The sequence below is a fragment of the Panthera pardus genome, unplaced genomic scaffold, assembly GCF_024362965.1.
Source record: "Panthera pardus isolate Hobbes unplaced genomic scaffold, ASM2436296v1 HiC_scaffold_24, whole genome shotgun sequence".
Taxonomy (NCBI): domain Eukaryota; kingdom Metazoa; phylum Chordata; class Mammalia; order Carnivora; family Felidae; genus Panthera; species Panthera pardus.
The window spans coordinates 16,909,354-16,927,858 of NW_026526810.1; the positions used below are offsets into that span (position 1 = coordinate 16,909,354).

At 34.3% G+C, this 18,505-nt stretch overlaps 1 protein-coding gene and 1 long non-coding RNA gene across 9 annotated transcripts in view; one reads left to right on the forward strand and one right to left on the reverse strand.

Annotated features, from left to right (window-relative positions):
• Positions 1–18,505, forward strand: part of LOC109258138 (uncharacterized) — a 133,172-nt gene that overhangs the window by 102,767 nt on the left and 11,900 nt on the right. The window lies entirely within an intron of this gene.
• Positions 1–18,505, reverse strand: part of UBE3A (ubiquitin protein ligase E3A) — a 95,623-nt gene that overhangs the window by 5,649 nt on the left and 71,469 nt on the right. For all 6 annotated transcript variants that reach the window (XM_019434737.2, XM_019434736.2, XM_019434734.2 and 3 more), the window contains 5 exons: positions 18,079–18,284; positions 17,312–17,476; positions 15,848–16,003; positions 15,684–15,757; positions 915–1,058 (listed from right to left, as the gene is read on the reverse strand). In XM_019434737.2, the coding sequence (XP_019290282.1) occupies positions 915–1,058; positions 15,684–15,757; positions 15,848–16,003; positions 17,312–17,476; positions 18,079–18,284 (745 nt within the window). The remainder of the gene's footprint in view (positions 1–914; positions 1,059–15,683; positions 15,758–15,847; positions 16,004–17,311; positions 17,477–18,078; positions 18,285–18,505) is intronic.

Here is an 18,505-nt window from a genome sequence, read left to right on the forward strand (position 1 = left end):
TTTAGATGGTATATATAGTTGAGATGGTTTGCAATGCAGACTATACATTAATGCAACTCACGAAGATAAACTTTTTGCTTTTCCTGTGCAACTGCCAAGTATCAGTTCATTCAATATTAATGCTGCTGCTGCTGACTGATAACACTGCATTCACTAAGCTATTATGACATCCCATATATTGTTTTAGGTATTTAACTATTATATCTATTTTAACTAAATCTTCTCACAATAAACCTTCAGAGGAAGTATTATCCCCACTACAGAGCTGACATCACTGAGAAGTTACTCTAAAATGAAGATAATATTCAAACCCAGTCAACCTAGTTTTCAAGATTTCAAAGTCTGCGTTCTTTAATGCTAATCAGAAATATTCCTGGCAATATGACTACATCAATGACTTGTAACAAATGTTAAAGGCATCATACAGAAAATAATGTGGACTACTAATAGAAATTTTTCTATATATTTAAACCCTTAAATAGGTTACTGTATGTATGATTCTTATTCAAAAAAAATGTTAACTTCTATAATGAAGAGAGAATAAAATCAAATGTCAAGATTATGATATTGGATTTAAATGTCAACATTATGAAATCTAGTGCTGAACAATTTTCTTAGCCTCAACTTAACCATCATAAATAGATTACATAATATGGTGTTCAATTAAAAAACTGTGAAATTAAAAACTGAATATGTAAAATTCCAAATCAAGTGAGCCCTGTAATAATTTTGAACTAGGCACTGTTTTAAAAATTTCCTCAAACAGTAACAGCAAAATATTCTCTGAACTAATGTTTCATGTGATTTGGAGTTCTATATAAAATTATAAAAGTGCTCAGAAGCTACTGGACAGTTCACATATGTGTGATATGGGATGTAAGGTTTCTGGTATATAGTCACAATTTAATAATTACCTTTCTGTGTCTGGGCCATTTTTGGCTATAATCATCTTTAACTTTCCTAGTCCACCCACAGGTGCTCTGTCTGTGCCTGTTGTAAACTGCAAGAAGAGTCTTTTCTGCTCATCTGTAAATGAATGAACAATTTCCCAGAACTCCCTAAGGAGAAAAGACAGAATACTGATTTTAGGTTGGCATTCATTTACAACTAACACTAATATGAGTTTATGACTTATTAAAACCCTATTAGGGAGATGAACTGGAAGTTAATATCAGAAACCCTAAACTCCTGGTGATTTAGGATCTATGGATTACTTATGCAAATTTATCTTAAGGAAACAGTTTTAAAATCATATTATTTACAACATTAACCGGCAAACCCAAGTGTCCAGTAGGAAATAATTATGTAAACTACGGTATACTCACAGTATATAATCAGTAATCAGTAAAGACAAAATCCAAAACTCAAACCCTGTGAAATGAAAATAAGTGAAAAGAAATACTCTAAAAAATTAACTCCAGATGTCTTTGGGTATATATATTTTTATTTATTGCCCTCCATACCTGACTTCCTTATTCTCTTTGTCTACCCTTACCTTACTTAATTTTGGGAATTGGGGGTGAGGAGAGGTGATAAGAGATTAAGGACAAAATAAAAAGAAACACACACACCCCTAATAGTAGTAATACAAAAACATACTTTTTTTTTTTTTTTTTTTTTTTTTAACATTTATTTATTTTTGAGACAGAGAGAGACAGAGCATGAACATGGGAGGGGCAGAGAGAGAGGGAGACACAGAATCTGAAACAGACTCCAGGCTCTGAGCTGTCAGCACAGAGCCCGACGCGGGGCTCAAACTCACGGACCGCGAGATCGTGACCTGAGCCGAAGTCGGCTGCTTAACCGACTGAGCCACCCAGGCGCCCCCAAAAACATACTTTTATATAAACTAGAACATTTTTGACTTTACGTGTTATGGAAGTGGGGATGGAGGATAATTTCTTTTTTAATTTTTAAAAAATATTTATTTTTGAGAGAGACAGAGAGAGAGAGAGAGAGAGAGAGAGAAAGAGAAGGGCAAAGAAAGAGACAGGGAATCCAAAGCAGGTTCTAGGCTCTGAGCTGTCAGCACAGAGCCCTATGTAAGGCTTGTGCTCACAAACAATGAGATCATGACCTGAGCTGAAGTCGGACATTTAACTGACTGAGCCACCCAGGTGCCCCTGGAGGACACTACTTACATGCAATTATTTTAAGAGAATGATTTGGTCCCTGGCATTTCTAAAACCTATGTGATAAAATTCATGTTGTTATAATCACTGTAAAAACAAAATGGGGGTGCCTGGGTGGCTCAGTCATTTGGGCGTCCAACTCCAACTTCAGCTTAGGTCATGATCTCACAGCTTGTGGGTTCAAGCCCTGTGTCAGGCTTTGGGCTGACAGCTCAGAGCCTGGAGCCTGCTTCAGATTCTGTGTCTCCCTCTCTCTCTGCCCCTCCCCCACTCGTGCTCTAGCTCTGAAAAATAAACATTAAAAAAAAAAAAAACAACCCACAAACGTAGCTCATTAAAAGCAATCTTGGCATATTTGTTCGAATGAGATATCCATAAATTTAACATATATACTAATTCTCAGCTAAAAAAAATACAAGATTTTAGAAAAAAATTAAAAATGTTTTTTTAAATTGATCAAAGAGTACATTTTAATATTTATTTGAAAGGCTCTTTCCAGAATCTTAGCAGAAAAGATCACACTCCCTACACATATAATTCCAGTTTTCGATATTCTAATATTCCAGGATACAATTTCTATTATCAAAATGCTGGCATTTTTGTTGGTGCAATGCCAATACTTCTGACACAGGTTAGCAGCTTTATTAGACTTCTTGCCTCCCTTCAAAGTCTTCCTACTTTTTTTCCCTGACACTCTTAACATCCTCCCCACCCCTCAGTTCCGGTAAACCTCCCACTCCCCTAGAGAAAACAATAAAGAACTACATCGTAACAACAGGAAATTAGACATGGAACTTGCAGGTGCATCTTTCAGGAACAGCTAAAATCACCCCACAGTTTAGATCTCACTTTTGGTTGGCTGACAAGAAAAAATAAGTTTCCTATAGCCTAGAGCTCTCTGTCAGGGCAGAATAGGTGTCCTGCACACTACAAGGAACCAGTCATACCTAAAAAGGCAGATAGAAAGGTATCCTTATCAGCATGGCTTCTTATTTATTTGGTTCTTTCTAAAAAATAGGAATTTAAAATATTGGAGTTGCCATCAGTTTATAATGAAAACACTTATTGACAAAATTCTTCTCTTAGTGTTATGTTCTATATTAAAATTCTGGTTAGGAATGCAACTATTTAGAAAACCAAACATGAAAAAGAGAGGCTTCTGCATTTCTTCCTTAAGTGGTGGCTGCATGGATCACATCTCATTTATATCTCCTTAAACCTATTCAGATCAAAAATGAGAGAAAATCTGATAGAAACACTCATAACCTATGCTTAGATTAAAATCAGGAAAACAGAGCAGCAAACTCCCAACTGACATATCAGCTGGAGTACGAACACCTGAGCCCAAACTAGCAGAGTCCAGCAGGAGCACTATGGAAGAGGGGGGTGTACAGAAGAATAACACAGGTTACAGTTCACCCCAGAAGGGCAGAGCTCCACCCGAAGAGTGAACTACTAAGGATAGGTAAGAGCACTGGCAACAAAGTGGCTAAAAGGAAGGGTCTTAGAAAAGTATCAGGGATTAGAAATGACAGGCATGCTACCTGGAAGGGATGGGGAGCACCCTGGGAGGCATATGTGTCCCTTTGAAAGTAGCTTCTGGTTATAAAGGGATGGAAGCAGGAATGCCTGGGTGGCTCAGTTCGTTGAACGTCCGAGTTCAGGTCAGCCCCGCGTCGGGCTCTGTGCTGATAGCTCAGAGCCTGGAGCCTGCTTCGGATTCTGTGTTTCCCTCTCTCTCTGCTGCTAAACAACTCTCATTCTGTCTCTGTCTCACTCAAAAATAAATAAACATTGAAAAAAAAAAACTAAAAAAAAAAAAAAGAGATGGAAGCAGCTAATGAAAAAGGTCCTAATTAAACAAGATGGAACTGAAGAATCAGAAGGTGGTAGGCCACATAACCATGTATTAAAGAAACTGCACAACAAAAGAGGGACTATTCGATCAAAAGACCACTAAAGCCACCCAAACTTCTCTCTAGTCCCCCATGAGATCTACTAATAGGTCAGAAAAATCCAACCAATAGATACATAAATGAGAAAAACAGAATTCCAAAGTCCAAATAAAGACATTATGAAACAAGTATAACAAATAAGAAGCTAAATTCCTAGCAGAAAAAATGTATTCTTGAAAAATTCAGTTGTGAAGAATGCAAACTGTGTAATTCCCACATTCCAATATGAAGATAGAAAAGAACACCATTAATCAGAAATACAAAGCTCAGGAATGAACAAATCTGAAACAGAAATGGGAATACTCAAACATATTCAAGAAATATGAACATAAATTTGGAAACAGAAGGTTAATATATAAGGTGACCAAAGGAGAAACAGCATAAACAACATTTCTACTAGGGACACAGAGATCAGAAACAAAAGAACAAGAAAAAGGAATTTAAAAAACTAAACAAACAAAAAAACCCCACAAAAAACAAAAACAAAACAAAAACCTAAAGAAATATGCACCAAAGCAGAATACAGAAAAAGATTAGTATTTTAACTACATAAACATAAAAGCTTTTACTTGGCAAAAACAAAAACAAAAACCTAAGCAAAGTCAAAAGATAAACTCGTAAAAATATATTTGCAAATTTATTAGGGTTAAACAGCTAATCTGACATATAAAGTTTCTAAAAACAAAGAAAATAACCAATAACTTAGCAGGAAAAGGAGTAAGACTATAAAGAATACAAATAGCTCCTAAGTACAAGAAAAGATGCCCATTCTCATACATATTGAGGAAAACACAAATTATCATTTCTTAACTGGCAGACAGGTAAACATCAGAGTTTAAACACCACACTGGATTTGGGAAACTGTAGGAAAAGGGATACTCCTATATTGCTGGTGGGAGTACACAATGTTACAATTACTGTGAAGGAGAATTTGGCATTACCTAGCAAAAAAAAACACATGTATCTACAATTTGATGTAACAATCCCATTTTTAGCAATTAAATGATACCCATACATACATATGGAATAATCCATGTATGATGATTCACTGTCACATTATTTCTAACAGCAAAAGGTTAGAAATAAACACTATGTCCTAATAATCTATACTGTTTTCACACAATGATACTATTTAGCCATAGGATTTCTTATAAAATGGCTTATTTCAGACCTCGAGTTAAGAATGCTCAAGGGTGACCTAAAAATTTCAAAATGTAATGAGGTGATGTTAAAAGCATACCAAAACTAAGCTGTTTGAATATCACTAAGAATAATGAATGTGAAACACACTCAACTTATAAAAGTCCATGAGTTCATAACAATATTCAGAAAAAATCCAAAAAACAAAACGAAACAAATTCACCCCACCAATTAAAATCCAAACTCATTTGTCATTACTGAATTTGTATCAACTCCTTACTCTAAAATATTTAATTACATTTTATTATGCCTTTTCAGTAGAACTGTTTCTCAAGGTAATCAAATAGCAACCACTGATGAGGAAAAAGAATGGCAGGTATATATGTAGAATGAACAGAAAAAATTTTTTCCTAAATCACCATTTTGCAACCCCCAGTGAAACAATGGATTCAGGCAAGAATACTGATACTAAAAATTAGAAGAGAGACAGATAGGAGGTTTTGGGACAATGATGGTGGCAGAAACACAGTTATTTTGTTTTTGTTTTTCTTTCCAATCTTCCTAATCTTAATCTCTCCCATAAAATCAGAACTAAGTGGATGACAAAAGAGAAGACCTACAGAGAGCACCTATAAAACTAGGTAACAAGATATCCCCCATAAATCCTTGCGTGTAAGTGAAAAGGAACACCACTGACACTACAAGACCTGGCTGGTATTGGTGTCAGTGGGTGAAGAAGCACAAGGAAGACAACTGCGTTTCTTACAGCCCTGAGAACAATGGGACCTCAAAAACACCAACCCACTGGAAATCACATGTTAGTCTGAGAATAGCAGCTCAAAGAGTTATCCAATACAAGGGATCATGATACAGTGAAAGGTCTGGGCCTTTAAAGCTCTTGAACACTAAAATTCTCTTTTAAACTGAGGAGAAACTGCTCGACATAGGTCCAAACTGACCAAATCAAGAAGGAAAAACAAAACAAAACAAAACAAAACAAGAAAAAGTCAAATAAATGGGAAGAGTAGAATAGGCAAGTTTCAGAAAATGCAAGATCATACATATATACATATACATATATGTATATATTTTTATCATTTTGCAAAAGTAAAATGTACAGAGCCTTCCTGAAGCAGGAAAAGCTGCCTGGCCTATCTCTCCCTCTTGCAAATATGACAAAACTCATTCCACTTAAAAGTAATGAGCAACAGGAAAAAAATCACAAACACTAAAAAGAGCTGTTACTAGAGAGAGAATAATGTGTGTGTGTGTGCGCACACACAAGAATGATGTCTCTATAGAGAATAAAGTACACTGAAAGATCTGCTAACAAAACATGAAAATTGTAAACAAAGTTCAAATTAAGTTAATTTTCTTTTCTTTTCTTTTTTTTTCAAATAACAGTAGAGGCTATGAAAGGACAACTAAGTCAAACAGAAAATTTTAGAAGAAAAGATTTTGGAAGATATGACAGAACTAGGGAATAACCAGAAATTAAAGAAAAAAATATGTCAAATTGAGGAAACTAAAACTAAACTAGAAAAACCACAGGATAAATTAAGTACAATGATAATACCACAGAAACAGATGATAAAAATCTTATATTGAATCAAGAAAACAAGAAGCCTCTGGGTTCTCCTTCTCAACCCAAACAGTTGTTAGTGGATTTCTGCCACAATTGGTCCTCGCCTGGGAAGTGCTCCTCTTCTTGCAGAGCCTCAGAGTCCCTTCTAGCCCAGAGACACTGAATGACCAACAATACCAGCAAGAAGAATTCTACTACAATAGGCACAGAGCCCAGGAAGAGCTCTCCAGCCCCATGGGCCTAAGACACCATGCAACTCGGCCTGGTGAAGCAGCTCATTTCAGCCCCCTCAAACAACACCATCACGTATTGGGAGCCCCCATGGAATGATATAAATACAGCAGACCAGAATAGTGCCACAACGTCTCTGGAAAACTAAATTTGTCACTGGAACCACAACCCACAAAATGTTTCACTTGTGAAATAATAGAAAAATCTCAGGAAAGAAACAGAAGTTATAATAATAATAATAATAATAATAATAATAATAATAAAAAGAGCTAAATGTAAATTATAGAACTGAAAAATACACTAAAAGAAAAATACCGGATGGAATCAATAGTAAAGATGACAGAGAATAATAAACTGAACAAAAGAGAAAACAGAGAAACAACAACAGAAACTCAGGTGCATGTGGAACAATATCAAATTATTAGAGGCCCAGAAAGAAAAGAGATTGGAGCTGAAAAAGTATTTGAAGAAATGGCCAAAACCTTACCATGTTGGGCAAAAGACACAAACCCACAAATTCAAGAAGCTGAACAAACTTCAAAAAGCTTAAACAAAACTATTCTTCAGGAATAAAGGGGAAGTAAAGACATCCCTAGACAAAGGAAAACTAAAAGAAAATGCCATCAATAGACCTGTCTTTGAAGAATGACTGAAAGAAAGTGACAAAATATGGACTCTTGAAGCAAATGACAGAAGAAATGTAAGTAACATACAACAGAATACTATTCTCATGAGTTTTGTAAATCAAATGTGATGACTGATACAAAAATTGTAACAGCATTAATAGTCAAGACAATTTTTAAAAGTGAGGAAAGAAACCTAAATGGAAGCAAGGTTTCCACACTTCACTGGAAGTGATGTTATCCACTTTCACATATGTACAGTGTAATATCACAGCAACCAGGAAGAACACTATATAAACAATATACCCCAATAAACACTAAAAGTAAATCAAGAGGGAATCTTAAAATATGCTCAAGTAACTAAATAATCCATGGAAGGCAAAAAGATAGAAACAAGCAATCACAAATAGGAACAGAAAACAAAATGGTAGATGTAAGCCCTAACCTATTAACCTTAAATAATAACCTTAAATATGAACTGTCTAAATTTACCAATTATAAGGCAAACTGACAGAGTAGACTAAAAAAAAAAAAACAAACTTTATGCTATTTCTAAGCAATTCATTTTGAATTCAGCAACAGGTTGAAAGTACAATGACAGAAAAAGATATCATGCAAACTTAAAAAAATACCAGCATATTATATTCATATTAGATTAAGAGCACAGAAAATTTCAAGATACAAAGAGTGACCTTATATAATGATAAAAAGACCAGTCCACCAATAACGTATGATTCTAAATGGGTATGTACGAAAAAATGTTAAAAACTGAAAAAAGGTATGCACCAAATTTCAGAGCCTCAAAATACATGAAGGAAAAAAAAGGGAAAAGGAGAAAGACACGTACCAGAAAGAGACCTACAGAAATATGCTCCACTGATTTTTGACATATGTGAAAAAAGTAATTCACTGGAGGAAAGATAAAGTAGTAAATCTAGAATATGCACACAGAGCTCTCAAACTCAACAGTAAAAAAAAAAAAAAAAAAAAAAGTCAGGTGCACTCTTGGCATTTATCATAGAAATGAAAATTTATGTTTACCTAAAAAATCACGATTATTCATAGCAACTTTATTCATAATGGCTTTAGAAGCTTTTCTGCAGTCTGAAGTCTTTCAACAAGCAAATGGTTAAAAAGACTGGTAAATCCATAGCAAAGGAATAAACACTACTCGGCAATAAAAAGAAACAAATTATTGATAGTGAAAAAATCTGGATGACTTTCAAGGCTGAGTAAAAAAAGCCAATCCCAAAAGGTGACACATTATATGTGATTCACTTAATACAACATTCTTGAAATGACAAACTTAAAGAAACAGAGAACAGATTAGTGGTTGTCAGGGATTAGGGACTAGAGTGAGGACAGGGTAACGGTACGAGTGTGACTGACTTATATATAAAAGATCAACAGAAGGAATTCTTGTGGTGACAGAACTTTTCTGTATCTTAACCGTATTCTAGTTGTGATATTATACTAATGTTTTATAAAGACTTCCATTGAGGGAAACACGGTAAAGTATACACAGGGTCTGTGTGATTTCTTACAACTATATGCCAAATTACATGATCTCACAATAAAAAGTTTAATTAAAAGGAAAGTGTTGGGGCACCTAGGTAACTCAGTCTGTTAAGTGTCCAATTTGATTTCAGCTCAGGTCATAATCTCAGGGTTGAGACTGAGTTCCATGCTGGGCATGGAGCCCGCTTGAGATTCTGACGCTCCCCTGTTTGCTCACATGTGCATGCACTCTCTTTCTCTTTCTCTCTCTCACACACACGCACAAAAAATGTGCTAAAGAAGATTAACAGATGAGTAGGTTTGGGAGTAAAGAAAATCAGTAGAGACAAAGAGGCACATCACATAATAATGGTAAAGGATCAATCCACCAAGAAGACATCCACCAAGAAGACGTACTGAGGTTCAGAGTGTATGCACCAATCAAAAAATATTTAAGATACATAAAGTAAAAACTGATAGAGCTGAAAGGACGAATGAACAAATCTACCATTATGGAGCATTCAAGACCCTTGTCTCTGAGCAACTAATAGTCAGAAAATCTGCAAAATCATCAATGAACAGAATCTACATCAACATTTATAGAACATTCCACCTATCAACACAGAATTCACAAATTCAAAAGCATTGGGGAGTCATGAAGATTAAGTTCTCTTATTATGAAGAATCAAACTAGAAATCAGTAACAGAGGAAAATATTTAAAAACACTGGAAATTAAACAACATAATTTTATTTAAATAATGGCTGAAGAAAAAGTCTCAAAATAAATTTTAAAAAATACATAGGGAAAAAAATGAAAATCAAACATATTAAGAATATGGGATACAGCTAAAGCAAAGGTGAGGGAGAATAAAATTTAAAGCACTAAATGATTACATCAGAAAAGAGGAAAGGTTTTAATCAATCACTGTTTCTATCCTCAATAACCTAGAACAAGAAGAGCAAACTAAACCAAAACAAGGAAGGAAGTAATAAACAGCAGAAATCAATGAAACTGAAAGCAGGAAAACAACAAAGAAATAAAAGCTGGCTTTTCAATATAATCAGTAAATTCAACAAATCTCTCAAGCAAGACTAACAAGTTCAAAAAAGAAAAACAAGCAAATTATCCCTATGAGGAATTAAAATGGGTATGATCAGTTCAGATCTGCAGACATCAAAAGGATAAAAAGGGAATATTAAGAATTCTGCACACATAAATTTGACAACTTAAAAATAAAATGGATCAACTCCTTGAATAACACAAACTATCACAACTCACCCAATATGAAAGAAAACTTTAACAGTTCTACAAACATTAAACAAACTGAATTTGAAATTAAAACACTCCCCAAAAAGGATATTTCTAGGCCAAGATGGTTTCACTGGAGAATTCTACCAAACATTTAAGAAATAATTAGTACCACTTGAACACAATCCTCTCCCTAGAAAGCAGAACACTTTTCAACTCAATCATGAGGCCAGAATTAACCCTGATGTTAAAACCAGACCAAGACAACATAAAACACGAAAACTACAGACCAGTATCTCTCATGAACTTAAACACAAAAATCACCAATTAGCAAGTCCAATTTGACAATAACTAAATGGAAATGACTCAGATACACAATGGTGGTTCAATAATGGAAAATCCATTAATGTAATGTGCCATATCAAATAGAGGATAAAGAAAAATTATATCAACCAACAGAAAAAGCATCTGACAAAAACCAAAAACCTATATATAATAAAACTCAACAAGCAAGGTACAGAGGGGAGCTTCCTTGAATTTGTAGAGCACTTACTACACTAATATAAAGCTTAATAAAGATAAATGCTTTCGGGCGCCTGGGTGGCGCAGTCGGTTAAGCGTCCGACTTCAGCCAGGTCACGATCTCGCGGTCCGTGAGTTCGAGCCCCGCGTCGGGCTCTGGGCTGATGGCTCAGAGCCTGGAGCCTGTTTCCGATTCTGTGTCTCCCTCTCTCTGCCCCTCCCCCGTTCATGCTCTGTTTGTCTCTCTCTGTCCCAAAAATAAATAAAAAACGTTGAAAAAAAAAAAAAAAAAAAAAAAAAAAAGATAAATGCTTTCTCCTAAATTTGAGAACAAGGCAAGGTTTTCATCACTTTTATTACTCCTATTTGGCATTGTGTTAAAAGTTCTAGGCAGCATAATAAGGCAGGAAAAATGAATAAAAGGCATAAACATTTAAAAACAAGCAGCACAAACTACCCCTATTTACAGATGACACGACTATCTACACAGCAGGCCCCAAGTGATCTCAATAAAAACAAACAAACAAAAAAACCCCTCTATAATAAGTGAGTTCAGCAAGATCAAAAGATATATGACCAACATGTAAAAAATCAATTACATCTGACTATACTATCAACATATGGAAACAAAAATTTAAAATACAATACCATTAAAAAAATAAAAACACCGTTTACAATCACTACAAAGGAAATCACACATTTAGGATAAATCAAACAAAACATGTATAAAATGTGTATGTTGAAAATTATAGAATACTGATGAAAGGAATAAAAAATAAATAAATGGGGAGCTATACTATAGCTGAAGAGTCAACACAGTAAAAATGTCATTTCTCCCCAATTTGATCTCAATGTTAACTCCTATCAAAATTTCATCAAGGTTTTTTTGTAGGCACAAAGTGAATATAAAATTTATAGGGAAAAGCAGAGTAGCTAACATATGGAAAAGGCAAGAAATCTTTCACTTAAAATTGGAGTAAGCACTATTATCTGATGTTAATACTATTTACCTATACTAATAGACAGTGTAGTATTGACAGAGGGATGAATAGGCACACAGATCAAGGGAGAATATAGAATTCAGAAACAGATTCAGACAAACATTACAAACTGATTTTTGACAAAGATGAAAAAACAGTTCTTCAGGAAAGGAAGGATAGCCTTTTCAATAAATTGTATGGGAACAAATGGGCATCTACAGGCAAAAAAGAGAATCTTGACTTGAATCTCATATAAAAATCAACTAAAAACGGACCACAGATTTCAATATAATATGTAAAACTTTAAAATTCTAGGGGAAAAAAAATAAAGAAAATCTTCAGGACCTAAGGCTGGCCAAGAGTTTTAGGTCTGACTTGACAAAAAGTATGATCCAGGGGTGCCTGGGTGGCTCAGTCGGTTGGGTGTCCAACTTAAACTTAGGTCATGATCTCACAGTCTGTGAGTTCGAGCCCTGCGTCGGGCTCTATGCTGACAGCTCAGAGCCTGGAGTCTGTTTCAGATTCTGTGTCTCCCTCTCTCTCTGATCCTCCCCGTTCATGCTCTGTCTGTCTCTGTCTCAAAAAATAAATAAAAATGTTAAAAAAATAAAAAGTATGATCCATAAAATGAAAAATCAAAGCTCATCAAAATTAAATACTTCTGCTATGCAAAAGATTCTCTAAAGAAAATGAAAAGATTAGCTACAAGAGTAGAACAAAGTATTTGAAAACCACATACCTCAGAAAGGACTAGAATATATGAAGAACTCAAAATTCAACAATAAAAATAACCAGACATTTCACCAAAAACAATATATAGATGGTAAATAAGTACATGAAAAGATATCCCACATCACTGTCATCTAGAGTAATTCAAATTACACCACAAGATATCACAACATACCCAGCAGAATGAACAAAATAACATCTTTGATACCACCAAATGCAGGCAATGATATAAACTGGATCACTCATATATTGCCCAGGGAAATGTAAAATGGTATAGTAATTCTGGAAAATAGTTTGGCAGTTTATCATATAACCCAAGATTGCACTCTTGGACATTTATACCAGAGAAATGACAACTTATGTTCATGTAAAAATCTGTGCCTAAATATTTAGTAGCCTTATTCCTAAAAGCCAAATACTGACAACAAACCACGTGTCCTTTAAACAGTTGAATGGTTAAATCAAATATGGTACATCTATGCCATGGAATACTATGCAGGAATAAAAAGGAATAAGCTGTTGATATATGTAACAACTTTGATGGATCTGAAGGGAATCATGCTGTAGGGGTAGGAGTATGCATACAAACGGATAGCAGGAGACACACTTCTGGTGATGAAAAAGTTGTGCATTATGATTATGATAGTGGTTATGCACATCTATACAATGTAACAAAAAGTACACAGAACTACACATACATATAAATAAGTGCCTGAAAAATTGATGAAATCTGAACATGATCTGTAGATTGAACCTATATCAATTTCCTGATTTTGATATTGTGCTACAGTTATGCAAAATGTTACCACTGTGGGAAAGTGATGGAGGGTATGGGGGACCAACCTGTAGCTTAACAGAAAATTCCAATAAATCTACAGTTATTTCAAAACAAAATAAAAAAAAATTCCAAAAAACAAAAAACCTTCTGAAAAAGAAATATCCAGGCCCTGATGGTCTCACTGGTGAATTTGAACAAATTTATTTAAGAGAAAAAAATACCAATCTTACAGAAGTATTTCTGAAAATAAAGAACAGTACTCTTTCAACTCAATATGTGAGGGTAGCAAAACCTGATAAATGTGTACAAAAAAGGGATATTATTGGTCAATATTCCTTATGAATACAGACCAAAAAATCTTAACAAAAGGTTAATAAAATAAACAGAGCACCATATTTATAAACTAACAGACCACAGCTAAGTTAGGCTTACCTAGAAACAAAGGCTGATATAATACTGAAAGATTCAATGAAATGAATCACAAGAACTGTGGGGAGAGGATAATCAAATCTGAATCTGCTCAAGCGTTTGAAACGGAAACTATCAATTAAAAGAAAACTGCAGTCCCCACCTCTCACCTCACCCCAAGAGTAAAAAGGGGCATTTAAAAAGATATCTCTAAGTCTCTTAGTAGTCAAATGAAATCAGGGAGAGTCTTATCAGCAACTGGAAAACATATACACAAAAGCTTGCTTGTGAGTCAACATTTTTACACTTTGTTTTTTTAAAGTTTATTGATTTTGAGAGACAGAGACAGTGCGAGTGGGGGGAGGGGCACAGGCTCAGCGTGGAGCCTGACACAGGGCTCCATCCCACAACACTGGGATCATGACTTGAGCTGAAATCAAGAGTCAGACGTCTAACCAACTGAGCCACCCAGCTGCCCCTATCATTACTATTCTAAGTCTTCAACTTCCTACTAGTTGTAGACTCTATTTAATAATTAATATTTTCATATTAAGGTTGACAAAATAAGAAATTGAATTTTGTTTAAAGATTTAGAATACCATTAACTGTGAGAATGATTTGGAACCTGTTGTCTTTTCACTTGCCTTTCAAATCACACATTAACTTATGACCTTAAGATATGTATCAAGTAGGGATTATGTTATTATAGAAGCTAGAAATCAAATTAAACCTTAACTTAAAAAATAATTTCTCCATAAAGAACACACAAGGTATTTTCAACTATTCTCAGAGAAACACTAAGGCTACAAAATCCTGTGATCACTGTCATTAACAGAGATACTACTGTGAACGCCTTGTGACTCGTAAGTGCCGTTTTTTTTTTCATCACCGTATCTGAAACCTTTCATGTGTCAATTTTGAAACCTCAAGTAGAAGAACAATGGTTAGAGTATGTAAGTTCCAATACTGCTGCTAGAAATGACTTAAGGTGTACTAAAAAGAGGAAATACCAGTAGCCTCCTGCACACCAGGATGAAGAACAAAATAACAGAAGAAAATAATTTAACATAAAATATTATTTATTTCTAATTATACTTGATATTCATTGTGGTGTCCACAAATTGGAGTCTTACAGGAATAACCTTTAGAGACAACCTCCAGGAAGTTATGTTTGCATTCCTTCTCACCTTACCCCACCCCAAAGATGCACCAAAGAAGCATCTTCATGCTCTTCTAACAATCCCTGCGAGGAAGAAAGAAGCCTATGCCTTTTAAGATTGAATAGCGTAGTACAGAAAAGGAAATATTAGCAATTGCTAATTGCTTGACTGGGAGCAGATAATATTGGGAATCTTTGCCTCTTTCTGTGAAAATTTGGGGTTCAGTTTCTTCAGGTGTAGAACAAACATTAATACGTATCTTGGCATATTATCATAAAGATTAAATAAAAGAACGTAACAGATCACATAAGGTGCTTCATATAAGGTAGGGAAGAAACAGTTCACAAATAGGGAGTTCAAAAGAAAGGAGAAACATTCAGAGATGGTAGCTCTATTTTCATTATTTTCTAACCAGCAGCAAGCACATGCTAATCAAAATCATTAAGAATATTAGATAACTTATATCCCAAATGCCAAAGAAAACATGTGACTTACATAAACACTTAAGAAATAAATTGTAAGATTAACAATGAAAACTAGTGATTATATTACAAATACACTTTTAATATTATAGATTGAGAATTTGTGAGTTTGCTTATTTGGGAAGTAATACCTAGAGATGAAGACCTAAAGCATAAAGTACACACCCCTCTGATGAATTTAAATCTTCTTTTTAAGAATTAAACACCTCACCTAATCAGAACAGAGTCCCTGGTATAGCCACCATCATATTCGGTAGTTTCTTCTAGTGCTTGGAAGTCTAGATTCTGCAAATTCAAGAAAATGTGTCTTAATATATATACATCATTACAAACAATAAATCGATATATTTTTGCAGACACTTTTTGCTTTCTTACCCGGCTTCCACATATAAGCAATTCAATTTCCTCTGGTCTGAATAAATATTTTAAGGGAGATTCATTGGTCACCATATGAAAACCTCTCCGAAAAGCCTTAAACTGTTTTTCTACTGATTTATTGAGAATGTAGTCAGAATAGAGATTGACAAATTCCTGCAGAAAACATTAACCACAAGAACTTCTTATAATATGCTATATAAACAAAACATAACAAGCTACTCGGCTGCATAGCTTTTAGTTTTGTTTTCATTTTCCCCAAGAAAGAACAAACACTCAAAAATATTTTTAAAGATTCAAACTTTATACATATAAAGGAAAATACAGGCATACCTCAGAGGTATCGTGGTTAGTTTTGGCCCACTGCAATAAAGTGAATATTGCAATAAAGCAAGACAAATGAATTTTTTGGTTTCCCAGTGCATATAAAAGTAATGTTTACACTATATTGTAGTCTATTAAGATTGTAATAACAGTATGTCCAAAACAAAACAATGTATATTCCTTAATTTTAAAAATACTTTATTGCTAAAAAATGCTAACCATCATTTGAGCTTTCAGCAAGTCTTAATCACTAATCACAGATCACCGTAACAAGTACAATAATGATGAAAACGTTTGAAATAAAGTGAGAATTAACCAAATGTGACAGAGTGAGCAAACGCTGTTTGAAAATTGGTGCTGACAGACTTGCTCGACACAAGGTTTCCACAGTTGATTTGTAAAAAACCCAACATATGCAAAATTGCAATAAAGTGAAGCTCAATAAAATGAGGTATGCCTGTACCTTTAACAATTTCACAACTTTTTGCAATAGTAAATACTGAACTATAAAAAGCCCACGTAAACTAATTATACACGTAAGTTTCAAATTTGATACTGTATTAAACCAGACTTAAAAGCTGGGCCTCAATGCAATTTTGACATTCCCTCAACCAAGTGTACAAACACAGAGACATTTAAACCATGTATACATCCATTTATAAAACCTAACAACTGCAATGTACCGGATTTGAGCAAACCAGGAAGCCTCATGTTGTCTGTGCTAGAATATTTAGGAAGCTGCCTACTGTACCCAATTCAGCAAAAATGTGGGTGTTTTACTAGATACATAAGCTGTCATACCAAATTATAAAAGGCAAGTGAATCCTAACTTAGACATTATAATATTTTATCAAGTTACATTATAAAATGTTTTATGGCCATAATGTGTCACTCACTATCTACTATTCCTGCCCCCTTTCTTGAAAAGGGGTTTAGTGCCTAACTATGTGCTCTCATACCAGCTTATATCCAAGATTTAGAAAACTGGGGCTATTTCATTTAAAAGAATTTGAGTACTTGATTTCTTGAGTTTTTGTATGGACTATTTTAGATACCTCTTTAACAATCACAAGTATATATGCTTTAAAACTCTGTTAATAAAGAGACAAAGAGAATGATGAAAAAAAAAACATGTATTACCTTCCTGTTTTCATTTGTAATTGGAATTTTATCACCATTTTCCTTTAGATCATACATCATTGGATTACCAAAAAGGTCTGTCTGAGATATCTGGAAAGTGATCATCATGTCATCTTCTACATTCCCTTCATATTCCAGTAAATCTTTTAAACTCTGATATAGGACCTAACAACCAGAAATGACAAATTAGGCTACCACAGAGCTATAAAATAGAAGTTAGCATCATTTTTCTTGGGGAAAAAAAATGACAACAAAGACCAAAGAATAGAAAGTATCCTTTTTGTCCCTCAAATAGTTTACTATAAAGAAAGACTGTCAGTCACTGGTATGTCCCATCCAGTGCTGAGAAAACCACAGCATCAATTTAGCAATGGATTTCACACTGTGCTCTATGAGTGAACCTCAGGTGTCTCATAGTGAGGGAGGGATTCGAGACAGAAACAACATACTAACTGTAGCCACCAAGCCCCTTATCCAGAGCAGTTCTGATTTCACGTGGCAATCTCACGTGGTTTAAAAAACAATGTTTAAAAACCCTTTTCTACAGAATCAATTTTACAAAACCTGCTTGCTAAAAGTAATATATAATAAATTTCCTGAGTTTTTAGGTATTCATGGTACTGCAACAGGTTAAAACAACTTTAACTTATTAGGTATAAATATTAACAAGTAAAACTGATTTCAAATGAAAACTGTAGTTTTTTACATAAATTATAGTTTTGCTTTTAAATAAAGCTAAATGATCAAATAAAAAATGCCAGACTTACAGGGTGAGAGTCTCCCAGATCACGAAAAGTTCCTTTTTTCCCCATTAGCTTCCTGTAGACAACCATGGGAAAATGTACATCCAGTATACAGTTATTGTAAATAGCCAGACCCAGCACTATACCAATCAGAGTGAACTGACCCTCAGTTTCAAAAGAGGATGGATTAAACCAAAACAATTTTGTAGATTCATCATATGTGAACATACCTGTAAAAAAGGATTTTAAAAAAATACATTACTTTTCTATTTTATTAAATAGACTAATGAACAATACAGACATAAAATAATTACACATGCAAACTTATACATAGTAGGCATACAAAAATTGTTTTTTCTATTACATCAGCACTTGAGAGACCACAGTTCAAATATATGTGATTGTTATAAATTGTGGCAAATGGTAGTATGTCATTTTAAGAAGCCAAGAA